This window comes from Protopterus annectens, chromosome 3.part1 (genome assembly GCF_019279795.1).
Source record: "Protopterus annectens isolate FY-2018-M chromosome 3.part1, PAN1.0, whole genome shotgun sequence".
Lineage (NCBI taxonomy): Eukaryota > Metazoa > Chordata > Ceratodontiformes > Protopteridae > Protopterus > Protopterus annectens.
Window position 1 is genome coordinate 492,807,919 of NC_056732.1, and position 15,000 is coordinate 492,822,918.

Genomic DNA, 15,000 nt, shown 5'->3' on the forward strand with positions numbered 1-15,000 from the left:
TTCGTTATGACTGCTTTATTGTTACCATGTTCATTCTTCATGTGTATATATATATATATATATATATATATATATATATATATATGTCTGTACATACACATGCATATACACCTACATGCTTATTTACATTTCCCATACTGTTGAATGACTGCCACTTACCGTCACGCATACCTGCTTACGTCACCCAATATCCAATTGCCAATATTCGGGGCATCGTATAAAATTAGCAGCCCTTGCATGGCTTGGACCCAGGAACAGGAACACCATAGTCATTGATTTTACCACTAAACCATTCGTGATACATTCTGTATGGATGGTAATAAGGATATATGACTTTACTACAGGCATTCCACAGTACTGGCAACAAATGTGACAGTCGGTTGGTGTACATATGTATAGTACATGTTTCTGTTCATATGTTTCTGAGAGGCATATGTATACATTTGTAAGTATACATATTTATGAATAGGACACATACTTGACAACTACTTATATGAATGTATGTGTGATGTGTAGCTATGCGAATATAAGTATGTATATTTATAGATATATGACTACATATCTGGAGTTATACATGGTCATGTATATGAACAACTGCATACGGGAGGTACCTGTACCGTTTGTATACAGAGGTTGTGTGCATCATTACGACGAGGAACCTAGATGGGGTATACAATTTGTGGACATGTACTATTTGGAAGATGGCTATGGGGAAGCTTCATGGGAACATGTGAAAGGTATATATTCCCGATAATGCACATGGGGAGACATGCATCACAGTCAGGTGTTTAATCCAGGGTCGTAGGTTTTGCAGGACCAGGTGGAGGCTGAGCAGGGTTGTGGACAAGTACTGCCAATCTGACTTGTGCCCGGATGTCAACGGGGATGGACATCGCATTATGCCACAAAGTCTAATCTTGAGAACAGACACTTATCCCATGAGAAATGTCCAAAAATTGTGAATGACGAACCCCATTCTTCTGGCTATTTGAAAATGCGGTAGGGTTATACATGCAAAGGATACCTAGTTTGCAAGCCTGAGATTGCCTATGGTGAAACTGCAAACTAGATGTGGGTAGGGGGCAATATGTGCGGATATGGCTGTGCCAAGCTAGCAGCCCGAGTATGGGTGGTTTTGGTGGACGTTCAGTAAGGGGGGGGTGTGCTGTGGAGGGGATGATGGGTATTCAATTATGTATCCAGGTGTGTTGGGGTTGGATGGCCCAGTTCAGGTCAGACCATTATGTGGGTGTGAGCCGGTAACGTTTCTGTACATGTGTATCGCACATTTTAATGTTCATATGTTTGTGGGATTATGTTCTGCAGTATGGCTTGTCAGGGTGTATTGTGGATGTGAATGTATGTTCTTTGGTTTCCTTTATGGTACACCTCCAGTTCACCTATTGTACATCTGACCCACTCTCCCCTTGGCGAATTATTACATTACACGTCACCCCCCCCCATATTCCACAAACACACCATCCATCCCTTCTCTGGTTGATGGCCCATGGCATAGACAGCAGTACACATTGCATACTCTACATATCTCTGGTACCAATATGGTTGTGAGGACAACCCTAGCATATTTGATCTTCCACATGCTGTACTTCACGCACATAGGTACACACAAATACTTATCTTTCATGACATGGTAGGCAGACCCGGATAATACCCATTCATCTTTGGGCCGTCCAGACAAGGACTACTTGGACTGCAAATGGGCAGATATTGAGCGAATGCTCTGACCATTGGTAGGGTTGCCACCTTTTCAAATGGCCAAAGTGGGACATTTTCGGGACACACATCAGATTTTACTGGCCGACACATACCCACGGTCAGTACAAAGGAAAGAACTTTACTTTTTTGCCTAAATAAAAGCTTATTCTTGTAGCAGTTTAGTTGCTTATTCTGTTTCTTGTAACATTTAGGTATTTTAGATACAGAAATAACTATTTTATGCAACTATTACATAAAATATGGGACATAATTATGTCCTACAATCGCAGGACATTTGCTATTTTTAATATTTTTGGTAAGGGCACAACTGCCCAGAGAGGGACTGTCCCTCACAAAGTGGGACAGGTGGTAACCCTAACCATTGGGCTAGGCTTAGCAAAGGACAGTGGCACACAAACATGCTGGATTTCACTTCCACTTGTTATAATAACCAACACTACAATGAAATACGGGCATGGGGTTTTAAATGTCATTTGTTCGAGGGACGGGGGCTCAATATTCAGCTACGTGCCTTTGTGTTTACTTTTTATTTTGGTGTTCGCGGAACTGTCTTGTATGTTTTACATACATTTCATTATCCATGGACACTGACAGGAGTGATTACTATTAGAGGCAGGCTGTACTAGTCAGCATTTTAGGTTACATGTCTGCAGCTGACATGTTCACACCTCCGTGTAGTGCTTAGACACACCCCTGCACTCGTGCACGTTTCCTGTGCACGTGGATGTTGCGGCAGCGTGCCTTCATTAATATGTATATGGTGCTGCTGCACCATCTCTACACCACACGGTCAGCGCAAGGCTAACGCTGTCCTTGCGCCGAGCTTCATGAATCCCGGGGACTGTTTTTTGCAGGGGAGAAGCCCCTCTGTACCCCACAACCCCTACTAATTATTTCTAGAGTTGTTGACTGAACATTATTTAACATTCCTTCTCCAAGAATAAAAAACAAAATATAACATAAAGTAGCCAACACCATGTTAAAAAATACTTGACCTTATTATGAAGAAGTAGACTAGTTAATGCCATGCTCCTACCATATCTTTCATGTAATTAACTCTGATTAAAAGCCATCTCTATCCACCTTCTTGAAAATGATTCACATGCAAATGGAATAATGCTTCTGGCACTGATAAGAAACACTGCAGTCATCAATGCCTTGTCCTAAAAATAAAATAGTAATAAAAAAAGAAATAAAGGGGAGACAAGAGCTTCCATCATCAGTGAAAGCTAAGCTATTTTGCATTCAGCCATGAGTTATGTACTTGCACAACTGTTGTTTCATCAGACTATGTTAAATCAACAGAGAGCTACCTTCTAAAAATATTTTCTAAATTAGAATACCCAAATCAGGAAAAACACTATGGCAATTCCTTGTTCTCATACTGCTTACTAGAATTATGAAGGAAACTATTCCTCACCAAGACAAATATGATTTTTGTCTCAGTTCCAGTGCATTATTAAATCTTTTCCTGAAGTTTGTATCTCCACTGCCTGCCAAACAGACTACATGCAATGACCTGGACCCATCTTTCCCAGATAAAGTGATTACTAGAGAGATGCTTGCAGATCCATCCATATTCATTGCCTTTTCTATTGGTATGTAGACTCCATGTTGCCCCTTGAAGGCCACCATGTATGTTGCTTGGCATGTGCCAAACAGTTGTTAAGAATTTTGCTGCATGTAAGCCATCTTTTCTGTAACAGATGTCACTGCATTGAGTCAGAATACTTCCATCATCCAAGGACTGGCAAGCCGAAATTGGCCATTCACTCCCATCTTTTCCCGCCTGGTTTCATCAGCGCCATAGCTGCCAATTGAGCTTGGGTCACTTGAGTCATAGGCAGGGCTTCATCCTTCTTTACCACAGAGTCACACAATTTAAACTGATTTTAATCTGCAGGGCAAAGGGGTCTTCGGTTGCAACATTCCTAATGCCATTTAACTCCCTTGTCTACTCTGCTCCATAACCCCATTGTTCTCTCCATGATCCTTCACTTGAGCAACAACATGTAAGCAACTGCTTTTTTTCTTTGTATAAATTCTCCCATTAAAAAAAAAACATGTCCTGCATCTAGCTGACATCCTTTGAACTATCAGCTTGTTGAAAACATTTTGTGAAATAAAAATTATTTCAATTACCACTCTATGTTATTCTTTTTTACCTTATTCATTCATTCATTCATTCATTCATTCATTCATTCATTCATTCATTCATTCATCCATTCATATTCCTTTATCTGCTTTATCAAATTCAGGGCTATGAGAGAGAGAAATGGGTTATTCCCTGGCAATCTCTGACACACAGGAAATGCACAACTGTAGGAAATCTGAAGAAACTTCTACTCACCAATGTTATCTCTAGTAGGTAGGAGAAACCAGTTAAACCAGTGAAAACCCACACAAATAAAAGGAAAGATGATGTGCCTTTTAAATTTGATACCTCAGAGATTTGCCACGGATCTTCATTTGAGAGCTCAATCTCTTGTCCCCTCTTACCTCTTTTGTAGGGCCTGAACTTGCTCATCAGTTTTGCTCTTTGGTAGACAATAAGGTGAGCCATCCTTAATATGACCTTTATAATGTTTAATTTTAGATGCATCACCACATGAAATAAGCAATAATAGGTGATAAATACAGATTTTTAATGACAACTTTGTACATATACTCAGCGTACTCTATTTTATCTGGAAAAATAATTTTCCTTGTACTTTACCTGGTTTGTCCACTGCGACTGCAGGCACATATCTTGTAGGAAATGACTTCAAATTATCATTTTGTAGTCCTAGAAGGAATGCCTCCTTCTGGTGATCTGTAAATATAATTTATAAATCCATTTATTTTTCTTCACTTTTAGCCATAATAATAATAAATGTGGACTAATTCAGCTATAATGAACAGGTTCTCTAACTGCATATCTAGTTTTTTGTTTGCTGCTATTTTTAGCAAACCCTACATTTCCATGTGGACTATGCATGAAATCTGATTGCTTTAACTAGATTTACAAAACATTAAAAGAGAATATTAAATACTAAAATTAAGATTTTTGATTTTTGCTCCATTTTGTTATCTGTTTCTCTGAAATGGAAATAAATGCTGAAGGTTTCTCGATGACTAAGTTTTCAGATTTTTGCAAACTGGGGGTTATCATCAACTCCTGGTAGACACTAGTATTCTTAAAGTAGGTCTGTCTCTGAATAACAAATGGTACCAAAGCCACAGTCTTAAACTCAATGCAAGAAATGCATAATTGAACCCTTTGGGAAGTCAACCATCACAGCTAATTACCATGTTGATAATACGCCCTTAAGAGTTAACCCAGTGGTCAGGGATCTTGGTACACACATAGACAGTAGCCTTACCTTCAACCACCATGTGACCACAGTGGTGAAAAAATCCTTTTATGTTGCACATCTTATAAATAAGGCCATGGCATGTAAGTACAAAGAGGTCATTATCCCACTGTACTCCACCCTTATCAGACCAGTCATAGAGCAGATTGATCCCTTTGATATGTACCTGACCAGGCATATGCAGCAACTAGAGTGACCTCAGAAGGTCCTTACAAAAAAGAGTACAAGGCATAATAAACCTGCCTTATACAGAGTGCCTCAAAGTCCTTTCCCTCTACTCAGTCTCCTATAGATTGCTGAGGGGGTGATCTATGCCTGGCTTACAAGGCATCTGCAAACCCTACTCTTATGAATGTCCTACATATTTGTAGGTCAAAGAATTCCAGAAATACAAGGTCTGGGGACCTGAATTTTGTCTGTGACTTAAACAGAGCATGCTAGAGAGACAGATATGTGTTCCAGAGACTACCCCTCCTATGGAACAGGTTTCCCATCCATGTGAAGCTCAGTTCTTCTATTACTCAATTTAAGTGTAACCTAGACCAGTGGATGGGGAATGAAAACATTTCACTTGGCTTGGCACCTGTGTCCCTTATGGACAGAGATAACTTATAAATGCCTGGCACTCAATGTCCTTTTTAGATACAGGAAATCATTATTCTTTTGGGAAATCTTGGCTAGGCTTATAAAGGCCCCAGGTCATTAGCCTATTAACAATCTATGAACCTATGAATTAAAACTCTAAAATATACAGAATCTCTAAGATGTTTCATGTAAAAACAATATATCTTTATACTGTTTTGAATAGAGATTTTTTTTGTATCATTCTAGCATTAATACTTTGTTGAATGTATATGGCACTTAGATAAAAACATTTCCAGTGATAGACTCTTCCTGGGAGCAAGCAAGCTCACTAATAACAAACAAGTAGTTACTTTCATTCTGAAATAGGGTTCAGGAGTTTCTATGTTGTCTGGTTAAAGTATAAATATGCGTATAAATAAAATAATATATCAAAATACAGTTCTTGCAGAGGTGTTATATTATGTTGTCACAGATTAAAATCTATGCAAACCACAACACTCTGCATCAGTGATAGAAATGATATATCTATCCACTGTATGACATGGTTCTTACATTTGATCCACACCAAATGTACTTATTGGTCGATGGATTGATTGACTGATTTTCTTACAAGTATGCTTGCAATAAATAAAAAGAGAAGCCAATACAAATCATCATTTGACAATATAGAGTCTTGTACATATTTTTCACCTACCATACGAATGCATAAAAATGCCCTTAGACAATAGAGAAAGTTGTATACTGGAATAGGATCTTTGCCAACAAACTGGTAACAAAAGGTAATTTTATAGTCACTGTGGAATGTAAAAGTGACTATGGAATTGTTCTGTATATGGTGGTGCTGGTATGGGATACAGATATTACATAGTGTGATTTTAAGCTAAAATGTTAAAAAGACAAGTATTAGACTATTATTGAAAGGTAGGTAGAAGTACATTGACATTGCAGTCCCACAAGAAATACTAAAATAATGTATATAGTATGTGCTTGAGTAGGTGTTTTTATCCATTCCTTAGTAGTGAAGATGCATTTCTTCTTCTTCATCTGGAAAAGGAAATGTGTGATATGACAATGGACATTTTTATTAATGGAGTTTTTTTTTTCAGAAGTAGATATTGGAAAATTATGAACCAGCTAATGCATAGTGTTAGAATATTTTACTCTGGGAGATGACAATCCTTCAGGAACTGGATTACTTTCATTGTTAGTTATTCAGTGGGAATTGGTTTGCTTTCTATATTTCAAGGAAATAAATTAGTACCCTCTTGTTACAGTATGCTAACTAACTAGTATCTACAAGAGTCTGGACAGAAAATCCTGCTACTTCTGCACCGCATGCCTCCATTGTTATTTTTTTTTTTGTTTGGACAGAGATAGTAACAAGAGTAGGAGAAAATGAGATAATAAAAGATAAATTAATAACTTAATAAAACAAAATTGCAGTTGTTGATTTTCTTATATAAAATTTTACTTTTCAATACAAGTAGCCAGACCCTGATGAATTCTGTATCTGCAAATATCCAAGATAAGAATATGAGCTACAGGTGATTAGACATGTTCCAATGTGATTTTCATCCAAGATTTGATAACCATTTTGGTAACAGGATAGAAAAATTGACTATGAATGGGATATTTTTGTATTTCAGAATGTCTGCATTTTTGCAAGCTGTATTTGAGGAATGTTTCAGGTGCAATATGTGTGCCTCCTATATTATTTTTTATATTTTTATTTTATTTTATTTGACTTTATATTTTTATCTGTTTGTTGATCAAGTTGACTCATTGGATAAATTGTAACTTTTCAGGGGTGATCCAGACTGTCTGGTTAAGTGACTTACTCAAAATCTCACAGCAGACAAATGAAAGTGGAAATAATTAAACCCTGTATCATGGGCCCAGAAAGCTGCTCATTCATAACTTGCAGCTTTATTTCTCTGCATTTTGTATTTAAGTCTGCATACGTTATATGTATCAACACTGAAGTATTACATATTCACATCTAAGATCATCTCGTTTGTTTTCATTGCTTATTTATTATTATTGATATTTATTATTGGGGAAGAGGGTTATCTTTAGTTAGCATTATAGGTTGGTAATGATGAGTTTTCAGCATTACACTAGCTGGATTGTTTGAGCACATTACCAATGAAATATTAATTTTAATTCATCTTTGGTTAAATCAAATAAAGTTATAATAATAATAATAATAAAATAATAACAACCATAATAATGGTTTTAATGTCTGTACATTCCATAATTGTATCTTTCACTAATATATTTTTCCCTTTTTCTATATTCCATTCTCTTTCTTGCTCTCCCTGCTCCAACATTGATGCTGGTTGAGGATTTGGAAAAGCCTTGTGTTCCTTGCTGTACCATCAGTTTGTGGTATGTCTAACATGATCCAAATGTTGTAACACTTTCCACATTTCCTCTGTTATATAAATACCTAATGAAAAGTACAATGCCACAGCAGAGCATAGTCTTTTTTACAAAATGCTTTGTTCCTGTTGTGAAAATGTATGTATTTTTTTCTCCATGAGTCTGTTTAGATGAAGTAAATTATTATGATTATGACATCTTAATGTTCTAAAAGTACATGAACTGCTGTAACAGCATCAAACTATTTATTTTCCAGTCAAAAGAACATGGCTGACAGAAGCTGGGTAAGATATTTTGAATGTTGTTGTTTACAAATCTTTTAAGAAAAGTATAAATGCATTTTTTTTATTTCCAGCAAGAGAACCCATCCATTACAACACATAACATATGTATACTATAAAATAAATATTCTGTATGATGTCCCACATTATTGAAATAATCTTTTTTATAGTAAATTTGATTTCAAAAAGCAATGATTTTGTATATAAATATAGGTAAAAGAGTATTTTGTGTATATTCCTTTGCTATGTCATGACTGGCTAATATGCCCAGAAGAATAAAAAGTTGTATGACAAATTATTTTGTATTAGAACTATGAGTGATATCTCACAGCATTTCATCTTTTCTTTCAGAAGTTAAATTCATGAAAGTTAGTCTTCCATTTTTATTCCAAGTCTGATGTGTTATATTCCACATAAATAATGATGGCTGGTGACCAGAAAGACTTGTTATTACTATTGTGCCTCTGATGATGATGGTTCCATAATGTTAAAAGTAGTTTATTGGTTTTCAGGAAATGTAACATATGCATATACATGCATACACATCACATCTATCTATATAAACTATTCCTATTTCTTTTTGTTAATATAGTTAGTCTCATTAATATATCCTATTCTCAGAGGAAATCTGAAGTGGTAATCCTGTTGCCTAGAATTAATTTGGCCAGGTAACTAGGCACTGGAAAAATTCCACAATGCTTTTCAGGTAGAAGACAATGCAGTCTGTTACACCAGCCTTGAAGACAAGGAATTTGTGAATGAGAGGAGAGATTAAATTAGCCAAGTGGCTTATGATTACAACTAAAGTATTCAAAGGAAGTCTGGATAAAAGTATGCTACTGAAGCTTTTGAATGACAATGAGCCAGAAGATGAACTGATTCTTTCCCAGAAAGAAATGTTGGGAAATTGATTGCCTTTATAAATTCAAATGCTGGAAATATCATGGAGATTACTTCAGTTCCATCTTCTCTGAACAACCCATAAGTGTATGAAGACTATAATGTTCTGTATTCTACACAGTATCATGTCATGATAAGTGTGAGTAAAAAGGAAGATGCTTGAAAGGCAGAAGTTCACAGAGAAGGATTCTGTGTCCATAATGAAAGAGACTAGAAAGTTGGTAGCAGCATCTAAACAAACAAAACAAGCGCTAATTAGATTAAAAAGCAATAAATAACAGCATTAAATAGGTACACTACTTACAAAAATATAATGCAGTTTTAATGCATGTTTTCTTATTGTTACAGTATAAGGTGATTTTAAAAAGTTGCAGATATGTTTACTACAAAGAGGTATAGTGAAATAAAACAACATAAAAAATATATGACTGCAGCATGTGAAACATATGTATGGTAAAGTTCCCCCTGCCTACCTTATTAATATCTGCCAATCCTAACCCTACTCCTGACCATGCACCTTACTTTAGAAAACACACTATCACTAATTCAGACAAATTCTGTCTGAATGCCATGGTGTTTTTTTTTCTGTTTTCAGTAACTGTGGCTTTTGGTATGCAGGCAGCATTGTTCAATCGGTCAGGAAGGAGGGAGTTACCAGTTAGTTACTATAAACCCATATATACATGTATGTGTGTATATATATATTATATATATATATATATATATATATATATATATATAATGTGTGTGTGTGTGTGTGTGTGTGTGTGTGTGTGTGTGTGTGTGTGTGTATATACATATACACCAACCATTTTCTGTTTGTGTGATATGAAGCTGATGGCACATGTAATCTGTATAGATTCATCAGAAGCATGTTACTAAAGAAAAAACACAGTGGATTAACCATTCCCTATCGATTGTGAACTCCTCCACCAGTGAGTCAGATTAATAAGCCTACACAGTTGAAAGCTTTGCTTTGTGGTGTTGCTAATGTTTTTGTTATGGATGGCTGATTTTCTTTGAGATAATGTTGTTTTAAAATCATTCAAAATGCACTGTCTTTGTATTTAGTGAGCATGGATATGTTTACTTGCCCCTGACGCATATGTTGAAATACATGAGTATTTACTACAGTATGAAATTAATGGCAAAATAAAATAGTTGTCTTCTAAAATAAAATAAAGAAAAACATGACATATCCACAGTTTCCTCAAAATTTGTACGGCAAGGTGATGTAAGTAGTGCATAAATATTTTCTGTAGTTATTGTGCATATTTTTGACCTGACATTGGCTGTAGACATGCCATGTTTTGGTAATTTTTTGATCTCGTCAGGTCAGCATAAGTGGATTGTTTAGCTATATTTTAGAAACACAGAGCTTAAAATCAAGCCTGATATCCATAAATTTTAAGGTGCCTACAAAATATCCCAAATTCCAAACCAAATGGACAGGGGTCACTTAGAAAAACCATGACATGTCTGCAACTTGTGGGGTTTGGCTTTATTGGCCTGAATATACCCATAAAAATCTTAAAAAGTAAAACCAAAAAAAAGTAAAGAGCATTCAGTATGCATATACTTATATATCCTTCTGGGGTAATTTACATATATCCCACAGGTCTCTACAATAGGAGGTTTAAGGTATTATACAGAGAAGACTATCTTGTCTAGGTGTCTCTTGCAGTTTTTACTGAATGATTTGTCTGTGTTACTTTTATGCCCTTTGATCTGGATGTTATTTGAGATATTTTTTTCAGATACCTTAATATTTATGCACGTTGGGCTTGATCTGTGTTTCTAAAGTATAGAAATAATATTCACCTATGCTGTTCTCATCAGATCAGAAAAAGAACAAAACATTGTATTGCTACAGCTAGGGAGATTTGGTTATACTGGTCTGAATATGTCCATAAAGACATAAAAAGTAAACAGTTACAGCATTGAGAAGTCATGTAGCTGAAACAATGGTATTCCCATAAGGGGTCATTTATGTATATCCATGGGCTTCTACTATAATAGGTTTAAGATAGCACTTTGGGAAAACATTATCTTGGCTTATGTATATATGTATAGATATAGTGATCTTTCTCTCTTTCTCACTGTGTGTGTACGTTTTGTGTGTGTGTGTGTGTGTGTGTGTGTGTGTGTGTGTGTGTGTGTGTGTGTGTGGATGTGGGTGTGTTTGTGTCTGCATATGTGTGAAGAGAAAAAATCAATATGGGCTACAGTGAAGACAAGTATGATGTAAAATTGACAAGAAGCATGCATGCAACCATTGCAGTATATAACCTAAATTGAATACAGTGCCTATATTGTTAATTATAAAATAAAATAAACATCTGCTGATATTATGCAAAATGTGAAAATGATAATGATATTGATGAGCCAAATCATTATTGTTTTATACAAAAACTCCACAATGTACTGAAAATAAACATTTTATTCTGAATTCTTACCAGGTATGTATGAATATGCCTCCTCTTGCAAGAAGTTTTTCAAGTTTCTGGGTTGTATTCCTGTTGTATCCACCATTACCCGAGTTTCAGTAGTTGAAATTGGGTACATTACTATAGCTCGGGATTTTACTGAACATGACAGCAATGTAGTTATATTCTGTCCTGGCAACACCTAACAAATTAAAAATAAGACATATTTTTGTACATTAATTTTACTATGTCATATGGTAAAGAATAAAACAGTTACACAATAAAAGCTCTTAAGTGCACTTGTCACATTTTTAGAAAACATGACAGTCCGCAAATAACATGTATTTCACAGGCATGTTGGTTATTTCCAGGGACATCACCAACAGAGTTCACTGGCAATCCATGACTTATCAAATGCTCGTTGGCAGACCATCTGGAAAAGAAACTGAAATTGCTTCAAAACAGTTGAATGTTTCAGGCTTGGTTTATGCACACTGCAAAGCAAATAAAGTATAAAGGTAATATTGGTTTACCTTTATAATGTTGGTGGCCACAACTGAAAATGTACACAATGCCAAACCATTTCTGAAAAGCCATACAGCCAAAACCTCAGAAAGCCTATAAAACATTGAAAGTCAACATTTCTGACCCCACCACACCTACAAACAAGTGCTAACATGGGTCAAAAATGGGGCAAGATTTTGCGGTTTGGAATATTGACGTTCAAGGTTTTGTGAAGGCGCAGTTCAGAGTTCAAGGAAGTGTATTCACCATTGTGGCCATCAACATTATGGAGGTAAACTGGTAATATTTCATATATACCCACTAAAACATTCATACTTTTTTGCATATCAAGTCAACATGACATTTATGCAGATTTCCTATAAAAACAGAACTTAATTCTGTGCTGAACATGCTTATTGCACTTACTGAAACTGCTTATATTATTCTTAGTAGGTAGCAATCAAGCTAATAATTTGATATTGACTGAGATACATGTATCTACAGACAGTATATCATTTTATAAGGTATACATTTTTCTTTAGAAGAAATAGTGGATAATTAAAAACATTGCTTACAATGTTTTTCTGTTAGAATTAATGGAAGTGATTGTTTTTCTTAGTTTTATTCTGAGTGCATGCACATGTGTTTAAAAGTATTAATTTGCCTTTTTCGTAATAAATTAATGATATCAATTCTTTTTCCAAAATTGTAGTTTTTGGTGCTCCACATAATATTCACTAGAAAAAGGTGAAACAATTGTTTTCTTTAACACATTTTATAAATGAAAATGATATGGATATGTGCAGCTAAATAATGTGATTAGTTTGTATATTTCTCTATGGTCACTTTGGAGAATAAATGAAAATTGCTTAAATAAGAGAACAATAACAGAAGCAGAGAACATACTTATGAAGCTATGATTAGAAAGACAGAAGAAGAAATTAGTAAAGTGGTTTATTCAAGATCAGTGGTTGTACATCATTTAACCAATGTGAAATCAGATAGGCCCTGGTCTTAGTGATACTCAGACTGTTTTTTTTACTGTTAACATGGGTAAGACACTAATGAGCTCCATCAATGAATAAAGAGAGACCTAGCTTTAGTAAAGTAAGTAGAAGTGAAGTGCAAGAGACTGTCTTATAATATTTTCTATTGGTTTCCTAAGTGGATTTGTAGCAAATTTTCTGTGATGACCTTACAATATCGTAGTGCTAGTTATCTAATTACCATCTTTTTGTTTTTCCATTCTGCAGATTTAAGTACATGAATCTTCTTCTTCTTCCAACTTTTCCCAGTCAGGGGTCACCACAGTGGATCACCTGTCCACTCATGATTGGCAGTGGAGTTTTACGGTGTCAAGTTGCCAGCCCGGTGCCCAACCTTCCAGAGAAGGCACACACGCACGCACGTCTAGGGCAAATTTAGAGTGTCCAATCCACATACAGCATGTCTTTGGCATGTGGGAGGAAGCCAGAGCACCTGGAGGAAACCCACGTGATCACAGGGAGGACATGCAGACTCCACACAGAAAGCACCACAACCGAGGGGCGAACTGGCGAACATCTTGCTGTGAGCCAGCAATGCTAACCGCTGCACCACTGCAGCCACCCAGATTTAAGTACATGAATACTGTTATTAAATTAGTAAAAGAAAAATAAAAACTTGTATTAGTTGTAGCTCCCAAAAGCTATGAGCTTTGCATATCATTACAGTTTCCACAAGTAGTCACCAATCATGTTTCCATATCCAACAGCTGTAATCTTCTGCTACAACTCCTGGTCACCGTAGCTGAATTTTAACATTCTGTTAATTTTACAGCTACAAAAAAATGCACCCCTACAGTTATACTACATGATTATATTCTGGAGAAGTTCCCAACCACAACAGTAAAAACAAGCTTCCACAACACTTTGTTTCCCCTTTTGGGTCAGCCACAGATTATCCCCATAACTGTACCTAAACATGAATGGAACATTCTGATTGGTTGGGTGCACACTGCAGATCTATTAGTCATGTGTTCCATAACAGCCATTGAAGAATAATCAGGATACTGTATGGCATGGAATTAATATCCTGTGGTACCAACCAAATAGAATACCTTATGGGATACTGTGTGGCATTGAATTGATAAGCTATGGCACCGGCCACATAGAATAGCATATGATGTACAGCATTTATGGTATACTATGTACAATGGCTGTCAATTTTAATATCACTGAACAGCCATGATGCCATCGCACTAGACCTCTCAACTGCCCCTGTTTTGTAGCTACTTTCAGACATGATTTACCCTCCATATGATGCTCTAAGTTTTTGAGGTATGTCAATATTTTTCTGGCTTGATTTATCCCTTTGCACAACTTTATGAATCCCAACTCATCGCATTGATTTTTTAAGCTGTCTGGTAAACAAAAAATCATACTGCATGACAAACATACTAGTGGCACCAAAAATTTAAAAAAAGCGGATTCACATCCTACATTTTTTCTTTTCAGAAGGAAAGAATTTTGCAAAACAGATCATTAAAATCTACACCCCATGATTCATGAAGCTCGGTGCAAGGATGGCGTTAGCCTTGCGCCAACCATGTGGCGTAGAGATGGCGCAGCAGCACCACATGCATATTAATGAAGGCGCACTGCCGCAATGGCCACGTCCATAGGAAACGTGCACGAGTGCAGGGGGCGTGTCTAAGCACTGCACGGAGGCGTGAACATGTTGGTTGCATACGCGCAACCTAAAATGCTGACTAGTACAGCCTGCATCTAATAATAATAACTCCTGTCAGTGTCCGAAGACACTGAAATGTATGCAAAGCATACAAGACAGTTT

General features: G+C 36.2%; 1 protein-coding gene across 1 annotated transcript in view; it reads right to left on the minus strand.

The window, feature by feature from the left end:
• The window catches only part of LOC122798188 (squalene monooxygenase-like), a 647,600-nt gene that overhangs the window by 348,253 nt on the left and 284,347 nt on the right, over positions 1-15,000 (minus strand). The window contains exons 5-6 of the mRNA XM_044066935.1: positions 11,695-11,866; positions 4,454-4,549 (exon numbers count right to left, since the gene is read on the minus strand). Coding sequence (XP_043922870.1) covers positions 4,454-4,549; positions 11,695-11,866 — 268 coding nt within the window. The remainder of the gene's footprint in view (positions 1-4,453; positions 4,550-11,694; positions 11,867-15,000) is intronic.